General features: G+C 31.1%; 2 protein-coding genes across 4 annotated transcripts; both read left to right on the top strand.

Annotated features, from left to right (window-relative positions):
• The first annotated feature begins 4230 nt into the window (after positions 1-4230).
• LOC107486676 (cyclic nucleotide-gated ion channel 2) lies at positions 4231-11644 on the top strand. The gene is made up of 8 exons (XM_016107233.3): positions 4231-4654; positions 4737-5385; positions 9324-9539; positions 9631-9962; positions 10070-10181; positions 10376-10612; positions 10702-10788; positions 10891-11644. The coding sequence occupies exons 1-8, from the start codon at positions 4629-4631 to the stop codon at positions 11383-11385; spliced, it is 2154 nt and encodes a 717-aa protein (XP_015962719.1). The 5' UTR covers positions 4231-4628; the 3' UTR covers positions 11386-11644.
• Positions 11645-12137: 493 nt separating this feature from the next.
• On the top strand, positions 12138-15799 carry LOC107486379 (phosphatidylinositol 3,4,5-trisphosphate 3-phosphatase and protein-tyrosine-phosphatase PTEN1). 3 transcript variants are annotated; one of them, XM_052261209.1, is made up of 8 exons: positions 12138-12450; positions 13133-13351; positions 13462-13638; positions 13913-14026; positions 14247-14420; positions 14770-15009; positions 15190-15291; positions 15591-15799. In XM_052261209.1, exons 2-8 carry the CDS (start codon positions 13139-13141, stop codon positions 15729-15731), a joined length of 1161 nt encoding a protein of 386 aa, XP_052117169.1. In that variant the 5' UTR covers positions 12138-12450; positions 13133-13138; the 3' UTR covers positions 15732-15799. The 3 variants fall into 3 exon arrangements, with proteins under 3 accessions (XP_052117169.1, XP_052117168.1, XP_015962399.1); XM_052261208.1 differs by having other exon boundaries at positions 13097-13351; XM_016106913.3 differs by having other exon boundaries at positions 13037-13351.

Here is a 15799-nt window from a genome sequence, read left to right as displayed (position 1 = left end):
TAACCGTTTTGTTGTTATCAATTATTTGACAATGCGTTTTATTCTTCTTTGAATATGTAAGTTTGTTAATTGTTTTCAAAGCGACGCAACATCTAATCAATAAAGCAACTTTGAAATGAATCCGTTGATTTAACTTGTTTTCTCATCGCCACGAACTTAAAGATAACTTAAAATTGAAGCATCCAGCAATTAAGTACCAATATATAATCTAATCTATCTAATTAATTAATACTAGTTACTATGTATTGTTTAGAAGAAGTATAAGGAGCTAATAGAATATTTATATAATGTGTATAATAGGAGTATAGGGATGTTGGATTCAGTAGGATATCAGATGTTTGTTTATTATCTCTGTTACTTAGATGATAATTATGGAATATAAGTGGATTGTGTGTGAGAAATTAATAGTATTTTATTTTAGATGTTCATTTTTTAATTCATATTAGACCAAATAAATAATTTATTATACACATTGTATAAATACTCTATTAACTTGGTAGGAGGATGGTTTGTTAATCATATATGAAAGACACAGAGGAAAAGCGAAAGTGTAAACTCACCTTTATCAGTGCAATAATTAATTAATTAACTAGACATACATGCTCATGCTAAACGACACTAATTCTTGTCACCATTTATGTGTTTGCATGAAAGAGCCATCATTCACCCCCTTTTTGCATTTTCGGTTGATAAGATTGCTCTACTATAATTGGGCAACATTTTTCAATACTTCGAACACCTCATCTTCTATCTCAAGAAAGCTAATAAAGTAAATATTAATAGAAATGAATTATTTTGGATATATACAAATTACAAATACATTATATTTATCAGAATTGATAAAAATAAAATAGAAATGAATCTCAAACTTACAAAATAAATAACCAAAAAAACAAGAGTATTCATTTGTTTTAAAAAAATACAAGTTAATTATATTATTAATTATTCACATATCATGAAATTCAATCAAATTTGAACTCTTATAAGTTAGTATATGATTTGGATAATTGGATCCAAATTTCACACATATGCATATATATTAACACTATCTATGATGCATTCAGTATTCATGGATGGCCACATAAATTTTTTGGATCCGCGTGATATATGATTGTGACATTTTAATTTACAATTTCTTTGCTCCATGCCTCCATCATATGATTATAAGAAAACTGCAAATAGTGTTATGAATAAATACCTATTATTAAGTGAAAGGGTAACTAATAAGAAGTTATTTATTTGCAATCAAAAAAAGAAGTTATTTATTTCTATAATTAACTTCAACTAATTATGTCTTCACATACACACTATCTTTATCATATGACATAGCTTGCTTCTATAAAAAGAATTAGCATTTTCGAGTTAAACTCCAAAATAATTTCTTATATAGATTGATGGTGTATACTAAAATCGTTTTTAAAATTAATGAGTTTGACAAAAATGTATTATATTAATCTTTTAAATTATTTTACTCATCACATTATTATTACTAATTTAATTAGTATATTTTTCTTAATTTTAAAAATATAATTAATATAATTAAAGTTTTAAAAATTATTTTAGTATACGTAGTCTATTTTAAATATCATTTTAGGGCTTAACAATAGCAGTTTCAGGTTAGTTAGAGTAAGTGTAAAAGTGCTACTATATATACATACATGCATATTAAATATTAAAATAAACTCTAAAATGCATTGTTGATTTATAAATAAATTAATTTAGGTCATCCAGCTATTATATTTCATTATCATTTATTGGTGAATTAAATATCTAATATCTTTATTACGAAAAAAGGAAGTTGAAATTTGTTTAAAAAGAAAATTATGATATAAAAAATTACTAACATATCAAATAAAAAGACAAAAAATTTATTAACTGAACAAACCAATTTAATTGCACAAGAAAAGGGTAACAATGGTATCACCGTATTATATGTTCTAGAGATTTAGAAGTACTGCAGTGTCTTCTAATAAAAAACTAAGTAGAAGAAAAATTAACCCATTAATCGTACTTATATTATTATTATTATAGTACAAACAAGAACAATGCCTTTTCTACACTACTTTATTATAACTACTTAGAAGTTTCTCTCATCACATCTTACGTATACGACATGATTGGTTTTTCCGTCTGCATATGATTGATCTCGCCGTATCTGTGTACAAATCACTACAAATTAATATTAAAGTACTCTTACTTTCTTTTAATTTAGATCTCTCATGTGCCCTTATCGACCAATCGTGAATTCGTGAGGTTCCTAGCTATAACTATGCACATATATTAATATATTAAGATAAGGAAAATTTTAGCGGATCAGCAACTTTATTAAATTTTGGTCAGTATGTAATTAATAAAAAAAAAATTATTAGATAAAATTTCACATCAATCTCACACCATTAAAATTAACATTGATGATTGTTTAATGACTATAAATTACAAAATTTACTAGTCTCATAACATTCTTCTTAAGATAAATTAAATGTGTACTTATCTATTTATAAATAACTTAGTAACTAACTTTTTATTAGTAAATATTAATCAATCTTTTTAATATTGTAAATTATTTTTTTAACTCTTATTTTTTGAAAGATTTCTGATTTAAAATTTTAAATTTAAAACAAAAAATAATTTCAAAAAATTTAATATAACTTAAAAAAATAAATTTTTAATTAAATTATTTATTTAAAAAAATAACTATTAATCAAATTTTACTAAAATTGCTCGCTCTAGATTTTTTCATTTTAATCTGTTGAGTGTATCCCCTCTCACTCTCTCATACAGTCATACACCCCCCTACTCTTGTGTTCATGATTGGTTTAATATTAATATTTTTATGTATTTCATTATTTCGTCATCTAACCATATATCTATTCATTATTGATAGGAACATACATTATTATTCGAACCCGCAGATAACACCGCCATCACAATCCTTATTTCTATCAGAAAGCAAACACTCATACCTGAATAATTCTCTCTCTCTCTCTCTCTCTCTCTCTAATGTAGTTAGGATTAATGATGATGTCTTATACGTACGTATTTAGGATTTTTGATGAGTTTGAATTGAATTTTAAAGATAAGATTGAAAATTGATCAAATAAAAAAAAAGATTTTTGTTTGGGTGGTAGGAGAGAAATATAATAATAACAACACATTATTGTTAATGATATTATTTTCTAAAATAAAATAATAAATAAATTTATTAGAAGTTTTTGGAATATACTTATTCCTTTTGTTGAAAATATATAGTAGACAAAGGCAGGCCAGCTGTTGTGTCAAGATAAGAAGAATGTATGTTTTTCTTCTCCCCAAGACATATGGAGAATTCATTTATTGTTTCCGAAACAAAAGGGAAACGCTCTCTTATATTCTTTATTTTTTTTATTTTATATATATAATAGCTGAAAACCCTTAATCACACTACCATTTTGGCTTATTTTGATTATTTATTCATTTATTTGGTGTCATTGTTTATTTTCAATGCAATTAAGTATTTTTAAAATTTTTTTATTTAACTTTTAGAAAAAAATAAAAACTAATAACTGCTATATAAAAATAGATATTTAAATTAATTAAATAATAATTAATTTTAAAAAAATTAAAATAATAGTGTAGATATTTTGGAAAGAAAATTTTTAGAAATGAAAATCTTCCCGGTAAAAATTATATTAACTTATTTCCTTCAAAAATAATCATTTTGTGTATCATAAACTGAATTTAAAAAAATATTAGTTAATTTTATAATTTATTATCTTAAATAATAATATAATTCGGGAACTGAGACTTTTTAACCAACAAAGTTAACTAACAATTCATGTTGGAAAATAGAAGAATACATAAAAAATAATACATGAATAATGAATAATGAAGGAGCACATGCATGATGAAAACAACATGAACCTATTTGAGGTGTGGGGTTAAATAAGATAAAATGTATGTGTTGGCCAAAGAGGTGATGAAGTGGTAGTGATTCTAAACTCTTATATCATTATATATTAACCTCAAAATGGTGATGGATGTAAAATTGTAAATATGTTGAAGATAAGAAGAAGAAGAAATAGAGAAGGATAACAATAATGCAAGTAGGCAATCAAAAACAAAATGAAGGGTATATGTGGTCCCCTGATGAAGGCAGAAAGGGGCAAAACAGCCAACAGCTAAATGGGTCATCACCAGAGTACATGATAGTATATGTGTGTGTGTATACTGTATAGTTCTATTCATTCTGAATTCTGAAACTCTAAATACCCCACACCGCTCTCCATTCTCCAACCACCTCTTTCTCATTTGCGTAACCGTAAGCACAAGTTCATTATTTCACCCCAATTCACATGCAATTTCACTTTCTTTTCTACCCTTTTTGTCTTCTCATTTGGTTTCATCTTATTTCCATGCTTAATTGCTTCCTCTTACCTCTATAATAATAATAAGTTACCAACACAAACACAAAACTACTCCACCATGTGCCAACCCTGACACATTCCAACCCCACCCTCTCCCTCTCTTCTTCTTCTTCATGACCCTCAACTAACTCTCTCCTTCTATTCTCTTTCATTCATTCACCACCACCACTTCTTCCATTCTCTCCTCGTTACTTTCATTCCCATGGTTACCGTCTATCCTCAACCATGCCCAGCTTCTCCTCTCTCTCTGGGTATCTATTATCTCTATCATTCTATATATGCATGTTTCTAGTTATATGCTTATACTATGTTCAATTTTTGTTCTTTTATTAGGTGTATTGCTCGACTATTCAACTCTGAATCCCACAATTCAAGCGGCTCCAACAGAGGAGATAGTACTACCAGCAGCGATACTGTGGCTGATGACAATCCTGTCGCAGGACCCGTGGAGTGTTACGCCTGCACGCAAGTAGGCGTGCCGGTGTTTCACTCCACCAGTTGCGACGGCTTTCACCAGCCACAATGGGAGGCTTGTGCGGGATCCTCCCTAGTCCCAATCCAGAATCGGTCTAAAAAAGCTCCGACTGTTCGGACAAGAATTCAGTCGGGGCCTTTTGGACAAGTTCTGGACCCGAGGAGCAAGCGTGTGCAAGTATGGAACCGGGCTCTATTGCTAGCGCGTGGAGTGGCGCTGGCAATTGACCCGTTGTTCTTCTACGCGCTCTCCATTGGGAGGGAAGGGTCGCCGTGCCTTTACATGGATGGAGGCCTGGCGGCGATGGTGACGGTGGTGCGGACGTGTGTGGACGCGGTGCATCTATTCCACGTGTGGCTGCAGTTCAAGGTGGCGTATGTTTCGAGGGAGTCGATGGTTGTCGGGTGCGGGAAGCTTGTATGGGACGCGCGTGCAATCGCGTCGCACTACCTGCGATCGATGAAGGGGTTTTGGTTCGATGCCTTTGTAATTCTGCCAGTTCCGCAGGTTCGTTACGTTTTTCTTTTTTCTTTTTCTGGCACCACCGCACCGAACAAACGCTACTCTTTCATGCTTCACTGGGTTTTTTTTTGAACCACGTGTTGGTACCTTGGCTGCTACTGTTTTCTTTCGTTAACCATGGAGAGTACACTTCACTGTAAATCCGATTTTGATTGTAGTAATTATTGCTAGCAATCATTCATGCATACTTCCATTGTCTCTCTGTTCCGAAATATATTCGTCCTTTTCCTACATTTATAACTTAGGAAAGTTATTAGGTATATCGAGAATATAGTATTTCAATTATTTTAATAATTGATTTTAATTAGAAAAAGTATATAAAACCAAAAGATTACTAGAAAAAAATTAAACAAAATTATATTAATTTATATTAATAATTAGGAAAAGTCTAGGGGGCCAGCAATTTTTGTGATTGTTAGCCATCACCTGGCCATCAATGATGATTTGATAGTGTGAGATTGGTGTGAGATTTTATCCAATGGCTCACCTTCCTCTGCTGGTTACATGCTGGCCAAAATTCAATAAAACTGCTGGCCCCCTAGCATTGCTCTAATAATTAATTAATTTTAAATTTTTTAAATTCAAAATTTAAAAAATTTAGAATTAGTAACCCTAATTAAAATCTATAAAAACCTTTCTCTTCTTTCTCACATTAACCTACCCACTTCCAACAATCACAAATACCGACTCCTCTCTCTTATCGTCGGACCCTCTCCACTTCCCATCGGATTAGTGGTGTTGTCTTTGAGCTCAAAACGCCAAGGATCTCCTTCCTAATCTTCCTCCGCAATTTTCCACTTCAGTTCTTCATGGTAGAAAGAGTTGCTCGTCGCTTTTCCTACCTAACGGCTTTCCTAATGCCTCTGTTTCGTGCCACTCCTCTCTAGTCATTGCACCAATTTGTTCTTCATATTTTTTATTTTTGTCTCTGCGCAAGAACCTGATTTTTATTTCCATTAGCTCAGTATGCCTTATACTCACCGCCACTCTTCAAAAACTCCCATCCTTAATTCTGAGTATTTTGAGTCGCAGATCATCACGATGTTGCTCTCTGTGTTTTGGGATACTAGGTACCGTTTTGATGATTAAAGAGACTGCAAACTACACACTTGATTTTAGGCAAAAGGATTCTCTGAACAATTACAGAAATATAAAAAAATATTCATTTAATATGAAAAAAATTCTAATACTTAACAAAAGAAATATCCAGTTATATTTTAGCAAAAATAATTAAATATCTATAAAATTAAAAAATTTATAAAATTCTTAAAAAAATAGAGACATTCACATTTGTACTACAAAAAAAAATTCAAAAAATACATAAAAGAATATCCATTTAGTATGAAAAAAATATTCTAATACTTAGCAGAAGAAACATCCATATATATTAACTCGTAGAGATTTTAGATTCACCTAGAGATATTTGGTTGGTTTTTGGCTAATACCCTTTTAATTCCCTAACATTACTCTTTTAATTAATATATATTATATATAACTTTTATAATTCAGATTAACCATTAAAATAACTAGAATAATGATATTCTCCATGCACTTAAAACTCTTTCTATTACTTAATAATAGATGAAGTTTTGAAGGTAATGGATAAAAATTGATAGATGATGATTTAATAAAATTTGTTAAATTATCGAATGATTAATAAATATTAATTTTTCATAAAAATAATTTTATGTGAGTTTTCATCTTAATAATAACATAATAATTTTAAAAAGAGTAACCTAACTTGTTGAAGAAGAGGTAGATTCTCTTTTAAAGTAGATTAATAACCAATAGTAGTATGTGTACAATAAAATTAAATATTAGTATAAAATATATATTAAAATATAAAATATTTACAATAGATTTCATAATTAATTTTAGTATAAATGTAATATTTTTTGTTAATAATAAAATATTATTAAAAGACTAACACTTTTAACTTTTAGTTAACTAGTGTTAGTTTACATATATCACAAAAAAAATTATTAGTCGCCTAATATTTTCTAATATTATTAAAAGACTAACACTTTTAACTTTTAGTTAACTAGTGTTAGTTTACATATATCACAAAAAAAATTATTAGTCGCCTAATATTTTCTTTAAAAATATTGTTTTATAGTGACTATTGAAAAAGTAATATCTTAATTATTATTTGAAGAATTTAATTTTTAGTTTTTATGCATTCAAAATAAAAAGATTAATTATATTATACTTTTAGCATATTAAAATTAATTATATTTTAATTAAAAAATGATTTTCATGTATCTTATATATATAACTAAATGTACACTTAAATTTATTAAGAACATATCTAGCAATTTTCGATAAGTATTTAACTTTATTTTCAACAATTTTCTTTGAGAAAAGAGTAAATGGCAGGCTCGGTACCTGTAATTTTGCACATGAAAGGTGTGCTTGTTCATCGTTTTTGTTTCTACTCTCGTGTAAAACTGATTAACTGAAACACACGTTCAGTTAAAATCAGATCTCAAATATACTTATCCATAATTTTTGGTAAACAAAACCAATGATTAGTATATATTATTATAACCAGAATTTAATTTCTAAGTATTATAATTTTTTTAAAGGAACTAAGATACTATTTTCAGATTTAATTTTGTAAAAATTTTTTAAAAAGTTTTTTATTTTGTATTTGGTAAACCAAAGAAAAAAAAATTATGTACTTATAATTATAATTTTCAAAATAAATTTTAATAAACTACTTTTGAAATGATTATCTGTAAAGATAAGTTGTTTGCATTACTAAGAGGAGCTTTTCTTTTTTATTTTCTTAATGTATTGTCTATCATTTTTGCTAATACTATATTATTAATATGTATAATTAAGGTGATGTATGTTTCCTTAAAAAAAGAAAATTCAAGCATAGTTCTAACTGAGATTCCCCCAACATAATTAACCATATGGTGTCCTACTACTATCTCATGAAATATTATCCCTATTTAATATTTATATATTGTTCCTGAAATGAACGACAACATTTATTAATTACTGTACCTGCGATCTATCGTTCATTTATATATGATACTTCTTGGAATTTTGTTACCATGAAATAGTATTATTTTACCTTTGCCTTTTATTCTGTTCTTGAAAATAATATAATGCTGCTTCTGTTGTAAGAGGGAAGGTTTCTAATACTTATTGGGAAAAAAAAATATTAATTAGTGTTAGTTAAATTTCTAAACAAGTCATCACACTAATACAGTGAAGTATACCTAACAACTATAATTGATAACTGCATACCAATAATAAAAAATAAAAGTCATTAGTCATGATCACTCTCCTTTTGTCTTATTATTATTATTATTATTATTATTATTATTATTATTATTATTATTATTATTATTATTATTATTATTATCTGATATCATGGTCCACGATATTCATAAATGGTGATTGTGATTAGCTTACGATTATTATTAGAATTAGGAACTTGAACATTTTATTAAGAAATGATAACATTACTGATTGAATTTCTGTATACTAGTACTATATATACCTACCAAACATAAGTATATAATAAAGTAAAGTATACTTTTTGTCTGTAACATTTTTTATATTTTTTAAAAAATATTTCAAATGTTTAATTTTATTCAATTTTTATTCTTAATGTTTTCGATTTGTATCAAAATTATCGTTAAAACTTTTTAATTTTATCCCTAAAGTTTTACATGGAATTAACGTCTATGAATAATTTTGACACGAATTGAAAACGTTAAGAAAAAAATTGAATAAAACTAAATGTTAATAGTATTTTTGAAAAAATTGCAAAGACTAGAGACAAAAAGTATACTTTATACAATTTTTTTCTATGCAAATTGACCAAATACTTAGCTAGTTTATCTTATTTGAACAAGAAAATCAACTATCTCTCTTTCTAATTATGTGTTTCTTAATTGTATTTGCAGGCTGTGTTTTGGTTGATAGTACCAAAATTGATAAGAGAAGAGAAAATCAAGGTCATTATGACCATATTGCTCTTAATTTTCTTGTTCCAATTTCTCCCTAAGGTTTACCATAGCATCTGCATGATGAGAAGAATGCAGAAAGTCACAGGATACATCTTTGGAACCATTTGGTGGGGTTTTGGCCTTAATCTCATAGCCTACTTCATTGCTTCACATGTAAGAAACCCAACATAAATTTGCAGATTATTGCATATATAGTGTTATTGAATTGGTTACTAGACTTAAAAGTTTCAAATTATGATAATAGGTAGCTGGAGGGTGCTGGTATGTTCTTGCGATTCAACGAGTGGCGTCGTGCATCCGGCAACAATGCGAAAGAACAATGGGATGCAACCTGTCTCTGTCCTGCTCTGAGGAGGTATGCTACCAGTTTCTGTTGTCATCATCAGGGACAGTTGGAGGTTCATGTAATAATGGAAATGGAAACTCAACAACAGTTGTGGTTAGAAAGCCTTTGTGTTTAGATGTTGATGGCCCTTTCAGATATGGAATCTACCAATGGGCACTTCCTGTTATTTCAAGCAATTCTCTGGCTGTCAAGATTCTGTATCCCATTTTTTGGGGTTTGATGACACTTAGGTTGGATACTATTCCAAGAACAAACAAATTCTTTCATGCTTGTGTGTTTGTGTTTGTGTTTGTGTTTGATTCATTATTCATCATGATTTGATTGTTGTTGCATGCAGCACTTTTGGTAATGATCTTGAGCCAACAAGTAACTGGCTAGAAGTGATTTTCAGTATCTGCATTGTACTCAGTGGATTACTGCTATTCACTTTGTTGATTGGTAACATTCAGGTATCAAAAGAAAGTATGATGCATTTGGTTTGCGTTTTCATTTTCAGTATTTTCTGTTTGTAAGACTTTTTAAAGAAAGAAGAGAAATAAGAAGTCAAAACAGAAAATAAAACGCAAACTAAATACACCTTTATTATTCATATTTTTCAAGTTTCTCACTAAAATATGATCATCTAACAATGAGGATTGTGAAGGTGTTTTTGCATGCTGTGATGGCGAAGAAGAGAAAGATGCAGCTGAGGTGTCGCGACATGGAATGGTGGATGAGGAGGAGGCAGCTGCCTTCGCGATTAAGGCAAAGAGTTCGCCATTTCGAACGCCAGAGATGGGCAGCAATGGGAGGAGAAGATGAGATGGAATTGATCAAAGACTTGCCGGAGGGGCTAAGGCGAGACATCAAGCGCTATCTTTGCTACGACCTTATTAAAAAGGTGAAAACAAATATGATTACACGACTGTATAAATCTCTTTTAGTACTACGAGTTTATAGCTACTAAAATCAATGATAATTTTTTTATAGGTACCTCTGTTCCACAATTTGGATGATCTTATACTAGACAACATATGTGACAGGGTTAAGCCTCTAGTCTTCTCTAAAGATGAAAAGGTATATATATATATATAAATTCATATAAACAACTAAAATTTTGAGTCCAATTTTTCAAATGATCACACAATTTAACACTTCAATAATGTACTTGTGAATCAGATAATTAGAGAAGGTGATCCAGTACCAAGGATGGTGTTCATCGTCCGAGGGCGAATAAAGCGCAACCAAAGCCTCAGCAAAGGAATGGTAGCATCTAGCATCCTTGAACCAGGAGGCTTTCTAGGGGATGAGCTTCTTTCATGGTGCCTTAGGCGGCCGTTCATCGACCGGCTTCCGGCTTCCTCGGCCACATTTGTGAGCCTTGAACCAACAGAAGCCTTTGGCCTTGATTGCAATCATCTTAGGTACATCACTGATCACTTCAGATACAAGTTTGCCAATGAGAGGCTGAAGCGAACGGCGAGGTACTACTCATCCAATTGGAGAACTTGGGCTGCTGTCAACATTCAATTCGCCTGGCGGCGTTACAGGCAGAGGACTAGAGGTCCGGTGACCCCTGTAAGGGACAATGGTGGCGGAGGCGGCACGGAGCGCAGGCTCTTGCAGTATGCTGCAATGTTCATGTCAATAAGGCCACATGACCATCTTGAATGAGAGCTATATATCTCAATGTTGATCAGAATTTCCAGAGCTTTCAAGTTGGCATATAAGTCATGGAATTATTCATAATATGTAGAGAAGAAATACATGGAAAATGGGCATTTGCATTTGGGAAAAACAAATAATAAAAAGGATGAATAAAGATTTGCTATGTTCTTTCATTGTTTATGTAGTTTTGCAAATGAAGTTGTGTTGAGAATTGTAATCTTGGATGATTTACTTAATGAATGATTTCTTTTTTCTTTTGTTCCAATCTATAATTTATCAAACTACTGAATTTTTTTTATATTGCTAATATTTTAGGTGGATTTGATACAAAAAATATCTTTTCAATAACAAAAACAACTCAAATTTGAGTAATGATGAGATAAATTATGACCATTTGCTACTCATGAGATAAAAATTTAATGTTGGCCACAACAGTCTCTTAAATAGAATTTAGATTCACGACGGATTAATTTTTAGTCCATCGAACTGCGAAATACCATAAAAAAGTATTGAAAAAATTTATATAGTAATTGTGTTAAGGGACCAAATTTTCAACATAATGGAAGTTTTAAATAGAGACATAAGAACATGAAAATTAACACATGGAAATAAAAGGCAACAAGGCTGTTAGATTCTGTTGTTTCCGCCGTCAAAAAATCCAACGAAAATACAACATAGAAAACAGACCAATTTTCCTATGTTGTCGGGTTCAGGTGAGTCCCAAATTTGGAGGGTGATGTTGTAAATGGAAAAAAGCGAGGTCAGCAATTCCCTCCAAATATGGCAATTCATATCTCTTCTCTCTCTTCCTCTCTCTATTCTCACCAACCAACCCATTATCACCAACAATGGTTTCAAGGAGGGTCCTCATCATCATCACCATCATCACCATCATCACCATCATCATCATCAATCTCTCATTTTCTCATCATCTTGTTCTTCTTCTTCCTCCCACTGGCTTTCTCTGGGGTCTCTCACCAATTTTCCTTTTGGGACCCCTTTGACGTTACTACTTTCTGCTCTTCAATTTTAGAGCTACTGAATCCGCAGCTACATGTTAAGCTATATTAGGTACCTGCCATGTTTGATCCTATTCTATCTCTATGACTATATCTTTGTTGTTTCTCGTTGTTTTGTAAAATGGGACTATCAAAAGTAACATTCTTTTTCCAATTGCAATTATATCAGAATGTATAATGGCATACCCACGTTTTCTTTTCTTAATGGGGAACCTTAGGGCATAAAAAAGTTTCAAAATTTGATATTCCTTTTGTCAAGAGGAGCATCATTGCAGTTTCTGATTGATCCTGTGTAAGGGTTTTTAACTTTTAATGTCATATTGATGCTATTAAAGTATTAATCAACCCAATGTTGAAACTTAAATGTTCTATGGGTCAATTGTTGTTAAGGCAAATGAAGTTTAAACTGAAAATGCGGTTGATTAGTATCAAACATGAAAAAATAAAGGGAACAAACAAAGTAAATGCTTGAATTGAATGCTTTCCAGTGTAACAAAACAAAGAATGAATTTTTCTTTGATATATATGCTTTCTTTTGGTAGCATTTGTAACTACACCGTGAAAGCAATTCATTGTTAATTTTTATGCCATGAATCTTTAACATTCCATATCTTACAATGATTATACTTGTGTCATAGATACCTTGTCATTAGTGTGGAACCTGAAATATCAACCAAATGGGGTTGAAATTTACAAAGCAGGGGCCACAAAAAGTTGATGACTTGAGTTTACAGAATCACATGATCAATTACCTTACCAAGAATTTTATTCGAAACTTGGTATCTAAGCAACGGAGACGGATGCTCATTGCCGGCTATGATCTTGACATGACATACATCACAGATAGAATATTGGCAATGTCATTTCCTGCGGAACGAATGCGAGCAGTGTATCGAAATCCTCTATGGCAGGTGAAATCTGTGTTGGACATGACACACCATGAACATTATAAGGTGCAACTTTCAATCCATGGCCATGTATAATATACAATATCATCTGTCTCTTCTCTCCATAGTCATGCATATGATTATAGCTAAAGCTTATCAATTTTAAATGTTTCCAGATCTATAATCTCTGTATAGAAGAAAGTTATGATCCGGCAAACTTTCATGGACGTGTCGAAGCATACCCTTTCGATGATAACCATGTACCGCCCCTTGAAATGATCAAAGATTTTTGTGAAAGTGTGCATTCATGGCTATCAAGTGATCCAAGAAATATTGCTGTCATTCATTGCATGGTATGGGATCTCAGAACTTCACTTTGGAATGATGCCTCAACATCAAATAAATTTTGTTTAGTGTTATACTTATCATACAGCTTCTTACATTTTAAAACTTAATGTAAAGTTCTTCTACTAAAAACTAAGCATGAAGTTGCACTCCTTTTAGTTATGCATGTTGCAGTGCAATTAACCAATGGATGCACATGAGATTCTTTAATTTGATACATGGAAAGGAATCATTAAGAAGTTGAGAATACATACAACATAATCTTTTGTTGCAATTGTGTAGGCAGGGAAGGGTAGAACTGGCTTAATGGTGTGTTCATACCTAACTTATTCTGGCATGACAGCAGATGAGGCTCTTCAATTGTATGCAGAGAGAAGGACAACAAATAATGAAGGAGTAAGTTATGTTAGGTATAGTTCCATCAATTTAAAAATATAAATGTCTTAGAGGAATTTGGATATTGACTCTTACAATCTGCAAGAAAGAAATATTATAAGGAATGGACCAATAAATCTAGGCCTTTATGATTTTGATTTAGTTTTCTAGTAGTATACCTTCTTTAAGTAATTTATTTACCCTTAACAAATATGAATGGTAGAATCCTCTGTGATTTCAGGTATCAATACCAAGCCAACGCCGTTATGTAAGGTACTTTGAAAGTGTACTTTCTACCCCTAGGGGCAGAGTGAGCTTGCCTCAACCATGTAGCAGAGAATTGCGCCGAATTCGCCTTTATGATACAGTTAACATCTGTGCAATATTCTTTGTGATTTCAGAGCTGCAGGAGGAGGTTAGTTAACCCTCAGTTTCTTGATGCAACAATATTTTTGGATACCTTATTGAATGCATATATGTGCAAGTAACAGAAGAAGTAGAATGGATTATTTGATGTTAGAAATCTATACTAGTTACACTACAAAGTTACTAGCCTAAGTTCCTTAGCTTTATTAGCTTAATGTTTTTGCAGCTTATTTCAGTCCAAAATCATTTATTAAGTTTATCTCATTGTTGATCAAATTCCTATAGCTTTCAACATATTTATTGTATGTATATGAGGCAACTAAGAACAACTAATGAATCAACTGCAAAATTCTTTTCTCTACACTTAACAAAGTTATGCTGTTCTTCCTTATTTACAGGCTCCTAACCAGTGCTATCGTCCGCCGGTGGAAATTTTCCGAGGGTGCTGCAGAGAGATTAAGAAAGGCTATCAGAGAACCAACAGTCCTCGCTACTATCTTTCTTATATCGAAGAAGAAAATGAAGATGGAACACAATCAGAACAAGAAGAACCTCGGATTGTTGTTCAAATGGACACAGAGAGTCCTGCAATATACAAGAAAACCTGTTTGGATTATTATTTCGACCAACCGATCCTAGTAAATAACCACTAATCATATTTAACACTACATGCAATCCATCTTCACCAATCATAAGGATCTTCTAATCAACTTTTTACTAGCAACAACCTTTGGAACATACCTTGTATTCTTTTTTGCTTATGCATGAAAATGTGAAACAGCTACATGCTTTTCTGATAAGATTTCTTGTGTTTACAGTTAACTGGAGATGTACGTGTGATATTCTATGAGAAAATGATAGGAGGCCGTCTCTTCTATTGTTGTTTCAATACAGCTTTTGTTAAGAACAGCATGGTACAGGTAATTTTATTCCATCAATTTATTTTGGCATATTTACAGTTAGATAACAATCAAATTGATGCTCCAATTTTCATGATCAAATTAGTCCCTTAATTTCACTAACATTAACAACTGTAGCATGATGTTAGGCAAGCTGAGGGACCAATTTGATAACAGTTTACTAACAGAAGGACTAACTTGATTTACGAATTAAAATTGAGAGACTAATATCATCATTAAGTGAAAACTAAAAGACCAATTTGATTGTTATCTCTATTTATATTAAAAATGTGACTTTGTTTCCTTTTGCTATTTTGTAGCTGGGAATACAGGATTTGGACAAAGTTGGGAAGAAAGGAAGATCAATATGTGGAAGTGATTTTAGCTTGGAATTACTGTTTGGTCCTGCCAATTCATCAAGTGTATCCAATAGTGACAATGCTAGTATTGTTTCCTTGTGATCATAATATTTATGCAACAGATAATATCAAAGGTCATGTTCAATTTTACATTACACTAACGTGTGCTG

Source organism: Arachis duranensis, chromosome 4 (assembly GCF_000817695.3).
Source record: "Arachis duranensis cultivar V14167 chromosome 4, aradu.V14167.gnm2.J7QH, whole genome shotgun sequence".
NCBI lineage: Eukaryota > Viridiplantae > Streptophyta > Magnoliopsida > Fabales > Fabaceae > Arachis > Arachis duranensis.
Note: the sequence above shows the minus strand (reverse complement) of the source record. Positions and strands in the feature narration are given on the sequence as shown.